This window comes from Olea europaea, chromosome 15 (assembly GCF_002742605.1).
Source record: "Olea europaea var. sylvestris chromosome 15, O_europaea_v1, whole genome shotgun sequence".
NCBI lineage: Eukaryota > Viridiplantae > Streptophyta > Magnoliopsida > Lamiales > Oleaceae > Olea > Olea europaea.
The window spans coordinates 6945578-6951856 of NC_036251.1; the positions used below are offsets into that span (position 1 = coordinate 6945578).

Genomic DNA, 6279 nt, shown 5'->3' on the forward strand with positions numbered 1-6279 from the left:
ATTAAACCTTTGATTACAAAGGTCAATATTGAATCTCCAATTTTCTTAGAAAGAATTCAAATATATATATATGCCAATACACCCCCATGTTGACCATTTCTTTATTTTATGGTATTAATTGATTCTTGTACTAGATGATTACATGTTTGCCTACTTTTCGTCAGGAATTTAACTTTTGCTAAACTACTTGCTCAAATCACAAAATTATAAACTCAATTTCCCAATAACTCAATTGAGAGAATTTATCTTGACAATGCTGGTAAATTTAAATCACAAACATTCGATGATTAATGTATGTCAATTGAAATTATTATTAAACATTCAGTTGTACATGTCCATGCACAAAACGATTTAGCAGAATCATTTATTAAACGTCTACAACTTATCACTAGACCATTACTTATGAAAACAAAACTTTCAACTTCTATTTGAGGTCATGACATATTATATGTTGTTTCATTTGTTCATATAAAACCAACTGCTTATTATCATTATTTACGTTTGCCAACTGACATTTGATAATGAACCTAATATCTCTTACCTATGGGTTTTTGGATGTGCTGTCCAAGTCTCTATTTCATTCCCACAACGTAATAAAATGGGTTCACAACGAAAATTTGAAATTTATGTTGATTTTAATTCACTATCTATTATAAGGTATATTAAATCTTTAAGGTGTGATTTATTTACTGCACGTTTTACAGATTGTCATTTGATGAAATGACTTTTCCAACTTTGATGGAGAAAAATTACATCTTGAAAAATAAGATAAAATTTATTGGAATGAAAAGACTCTATCTCACTTTGATCCCTACAACAATCAATGTGAACAAGAGATTGAAAAAATCGTTTATTTACAAATGGCTGCAATCAATTACCTCATGTATTTGTTAATACGAAAAAGGTGACAAATCCCAGCAAAAATTAATGTCCTTGAAAGACAATCTGGTGTAGCAAACAAATCTCAAATAAGCCGGAAGCATGGTCGACTAATTGGTTCAAAGGACTCTGTATTTCGACAAAGAAAGGTACAGGAGAAAAAGAAATCAACAACTTCAGAAAAAATAACACTAGAAAAGATTGATCAATCAAATATTGAAAATAAGGTTCTTGAACAATCACAAGAGTTCAAAAATAATGAGATTTCAATAAATTATATGTTATCTCTTAAATTATGTGAACGAATATTGTTATGGATAATATTTTCACCTTTAACGCGACTCTTGATATTATGCAAAATGAAGATCCTAAACTACAGTTTGTTAAAGACTATCAACATAGAAATAATTGGCTAAAATAGAAAGAAGCCATACAGGCGGACCTTAGAGAAACAAAAAGTGTTTGGACCTATAATTCGAACACCTGAAAATGTAGTCCATGTTGTATACAAATAAATTTTTGTACTAAAGAAAAATGAAAATAAATAAATTTTTGTACAAAAGAAAAATGAAAATAATGAAATTACAAGATACAAAACCCAACTTATAGCTCAATGTTTCTCACAAAGATCGAGAATTGATTATGAGGAAATATATTCTCCCGTGATGAACACAATCACTTTTAGATTTTTAATTAGTTTGACTGTGTTACAAAGGCTTGATGCGGGCCTTGTGGATATAGTAATCGTTTATTTGTATGATTCATTTGATATTGGCATATATATGATAATATGAAAGTCCTTGAATGACCTAAAGTATTCGGAGCAGAAGATGTATGCCCGAAAACCATGGCTTCTCACAAAGATCGGGAATTGTTTATGAGGAAACATATTCTCCTATAATGGACACAATCAATTTTAGATTTTTAATTAGTTTGACTGTATTACAAAAGCTCGATATGGGCCTTGTGGATATAGTAACTATCGATTTGCATGGTTCATTTGATAGTGACATATATATGATAATATGAAAGTCCCTGAAGGACCTAAAGTGTCAGGGGCAAACGTTGCATGCCCGAAAGCCATGCTCTCAATTAAATTACAAAAATCATTATATGAATTGAAACAGTCAAAAAGCATGAAGTATGTCGGCTTAGCATATTTGTTGAAAGAGGGTTATAAAAATGATATGTCTGCCCATGTGTTTTCATTCAAAAATAAATATTGAATTTACAATTGTGATAATTTATGTTGATGATTTAAATTTAATTGAAGCTTCTAAAGAGTTTAACAAAACTATAGATTATTTGAAAAATAAATTTGAGATGAAAGATTTGGAAAAAAAAAATCAAATTCTATCTTGGGTTGCAGATTGAACATTTTCCAAAAAGATTATTTGTTCATCAATCTACATATACAGAAAAAGTCTCGAAACACTTTTATATGAATCATTCATTGATAGCGCTTGTGATTATTCGATCACTTGAAGTGAAAAAGATCCATTTCGTCTATTTGAGGATGGAGAAAATATTCTTGATTCTGAAATGTTATATCTTAGTGTAATTGGAGCATTAACTTATCTTGTAAACTGCTCTCGATCTGACATAGTTTTTCTGTAAATCTCCTTGTTAAATATAACTCTACTATAACTTAAAGACAAGAGAATGGCGTTAAACACATTTTTCATTATTTGAAAGATACTATTGATTTGATATTATTTTACTTTCAAAAGTCAATATCTGCTTTAGTAGGATATGCAGATGTAGGTTATCTCCTTGATTCACATAAAGCTAAATTACAAATAGGATATATGTTTACATGTGGAAACATGCTCTATCATAGAGATCTATAAAGCAATTATTGACAGCAACATTCTTAAATCATTTTCAACTTATTGCAATCCATGAAGGAGGATGAGAATGTATATGGTTGAGGAACATAACCTATCATATTCAAGCATCATGTCGGTTAACTTTAACAAAATATAGTCCAAAAAATTTGTATGAAGTCAATGCTGCTTGTATTGCATAACTCAAAGGTGACTATATCAAATGTGACAAGATGAAACACATTTATCTAAAATTCTCTCATACACATAAGTTTCAGAATAATGGCAACATCGATGTTAAATAAATTCACTCAAATGACAATGTGACTGATTTATTTACAAAAGTACTGTCAACATCTACATTCAAGAAATTGGTTTGCAGAATTGGAATGCGTCGACTCAAAGATTTTTAGTGATCAACATCAGGGGAAGTAGTTGTATTCTTTTTCCTTCGCTTAGGTATTATTCCACTGAATTTTCCTAGTAAGATTTTAATGAGATAACATTTATCTTTAATACTCCAAAATAATATTTGATTTTTTTCCTTATTGAGTTTTTATCAAACAAGGTTTTTAATGAGACATATATATCGTAATGTGTTATTTAAGGGAAAGTATTGTAAATGATATGTTTATTAGTGAATGACAATTGTACCATTACAACTCTAAAAATTATTACTATTGTATCCCTAATCCTTTCTTATAAATATAGAGATTTGATTCTCATTATAATACATAAAAAGTCTATTGCCTCATATTCTCTCCTCTTTTTCTCACTTTAATAATAGTTTTTCCATTTTCTTATTTTCAATCTTAGAATATTTGGAGGAAAAAAAGGCTAAACTAAGTGTTGGGAGACCTAAATTATTTCACAATTCATCAATGGTTGCACTATTGTTTTGTTAAGCTTATTTTATAGGTTGATTAAAGATAAAATAGATATATAATGTATAAGAGCTTGAACTACTACTCTTAATAAAGGGACATTTTAAACATTTAAATTCATTATGTAATAATGGTAATATTTCACATTGATTAAAAATGAAACAAGTAAACAACATTTATAACTTCTGCTACTCATGTTAACAAGGTTAATATTTTAAAAGATGGAACTCTAAATTTTAAAATCGAATTAGAATTGATTAAACTCAAACAAACAATATGGTCCCGTCTAAATCCCAAACGAAGATTCGAATTCTTATAAGACTAATGTGCTCAAGCGAGTTATCATTTTAAGGGAAGGTTATATCCTACATCAATTATAGACAAAATAAATAAAGTACATATAATAATTTGTATTATTCATCTTAGTAAGATTAAATATCTTTAAGATAAAACCTCAAATCTCAATACTATTAACTCCTCGAATTTTTCTTGAGAATGAGGGTGCATATTTTGGACCATCTAATTTATTAGCGCTACAATTATTCTACACCATAAAGCTTAGCCCTATTAGACAACTATACTTTTGAAAAAATAAATTTGAATAGTGATTTTTAAGAAAATATGTGATTGAAAAGTAGAAGAAAATTTTAAATTTACATGTAATATATTTTATTGAATGAATAAGGAATTGAAAATGGGTATGTAAAGAAAAAGGTTTTGAAAGTATGGCAGTCGAGTGGAGGCTTAATTTATAAAACCAATGAATCACATTGAAAAGCTAAAGTCAAATTCATTTATTAAAAGAGAAAAAAGTTTGAATTGTTACTACCATATCACATGTGCATATGTGGTGGGGTGGGTCCTTCTTAAAATGTAGCACATGGCAGGCGGCTGCTGCCTCAATTAGCCTGTTCTTTTGTCGGAATTTGCCTACTTTNTTTCATTTCAGATATTATCGTGTGTTTGAAGTCGACTCTAATAATGTCCACAAATCACAATAAACAATGAAAAATAATCCAACAACATTTATGATTTAATCAAAAGCCAAACTAATAAACCCATTAATGTTAAATTAACAATGGAAACCAATTAAGAACAAAAGAAAGAATAAATATAAAAATAATTTTAGAAAAGCAATAAAAATAATAAAAGGAAAATATAAAATAGTAAAAGATATAAGCTAGGCTGGCAGACGTGCACAATGGAAAAACGGAAATGTAATAATTTCTCAAATTATTGACATAATTTTTTTTAATAATTAAGAAAAGAAAGGGGAAAAAAATTAAATTAAATTAACCACCTCCAAATATACTAAGCAGTAAATTACTGGTCCGGGCCGAGCCGATCAGAAGAATCGGCCAACGTCCCGCCGCCGCCATTCAGGAGGCCCGTGAGAAATGCCATGGCTTTGACTTGCATTTCTAAAGCTGGGATATAATCAGTCACTTCGTCTAGAAGGTTCGGCGTTGAGAGATTACGGCAACCGGGAACTAACCGTCCTAGTACCTGCAGTTTCCTTTGGAAAGGCGGCAATTTTTTCTTAACGGCGGGTTTCTTCATTCGGGAATTTCCAGTAACCGGTTTTGCCGCTCTTTTGTGTTTCCTGTTGACCTGAGAGAGTCGCCGGCTGAGTCGACCGGTAAGAATTGCCCTGCTCCACCGAGTCCGGCCTTTAGCAGAGTTAGCAAGGACACGATCTGCAGCCTCGCGAACAACGCGGCCGGATGCTGTGGTGGAAACAGGGCGGCGAAGGTGGCAGAGGGCATTTACAAGCTTCGATGAGTAGATCTGTTGCTCCGCCTCTGTCTTCCATCTCATCTCCTCAGAATGAATTTGAGTCTGAATTTCCACCCCGATTTTTCTTCTCTTTTTCGGCGATGGATTTGAGTTTGCTTCAGGATTCACAATCGACGATGATGCCATTATCAATCAAAACGAAAGAATTCCGAAATTTTTTTGAGATTTTTTGTGCAATTCGAGCTCGAGGAGATTTACCTGCAGATAAAGATTGGGTTAGATTCTTAATGGCTAAAGCTTTACGAATCTTCTCCACCCAGACACGAAAAATTATTGATACCTTATTGCTGAATCTGGATTGAAGTAAAATGGATTGAACAATTCAATGGATAAAAGAAGTATAATTTATGTGTGTATAAATAGATGTATCTATAGGCCCCTGTGGGGTGAAATGGGGTGGGGAAGAAAAAGGAAGAGATTGAGAAGAGAGGAGGAGGAGAAGGCTTTATGGGAAGAGTTAAAATTGGAATTATGGAAGGGTGTTGTAAATGAAATTGTTAGGAGGTGGCGTCGGGCGGGTTGCGGGTGGGGTGCATTCTTAAATTATTCAACCATTTATTTCCTCCTTTTTTCCTATTCTTTTTTCATGATTTTCATGTAGCTAGGTGAAGGTCACTTATCGAGAAAATGGCAAAGGCACGGGTTCTGCCTTGATCGATGCCTTATCATGGTCGAAGGCTTGAAGGATATTCGGACAATGCACAAATTCAAGAAGGAATGAAGCAAGACATTCGGGTTGATTTTTGTGATGTGACAGTAATCGAGGCATGACGATGTTGTATTGATCTTCTACGTTTTTCAAGCCATATGGGATGTAAACTGGCAAACGGATTTGCTTATTTATATTGAAGTGTGGAGGACTTAGAAATGTAGAGAGGTAGATTGAGAGAGTG

General features: G+C 31.9%; 1 protein-coding gene across 1 annotated transcript; it reads right to left on the reverse strand.

Annotated features, from left to right (window-relative positions):
- Positions 1 to 4784: 4784 nt before the first annotated feature.
- On the reverse strand, positions 4785 to 5880 carry LOC111409989 (transcription factor bHLH149-like). The gene is made up of 2 exons (XM_023040132.1): positions 5667 to 5880; positions 4785 to 5584 (listed from the first exon to the last, which is right to left on the reverse strand). The coding sequence occupies exon 2, from the start codon at positions 5510 to 5512 to the stop codon at positions 4913 to 4915; it is 600 nt and encodes a 199-aa protein (XP_022895900.1). The 5' UTR covers positions 5513 to 5584; positions 5667 to 5880; the 3' UTR covers positions 4785 to 4912.
- Between the last annotated feature and the right edge of the window lie 399 nt (positions 5881 to 6279).

What these genes read in the sequence shown, in the direction of transcription:
- LOC111409989 (XM_023040132.1), bottom strand. Translation starts at nt 5,512, where the DNA reads ATGGCATCATCGTCGATTGTGAATCCTGAAGCAAACTCAAATCCATCG.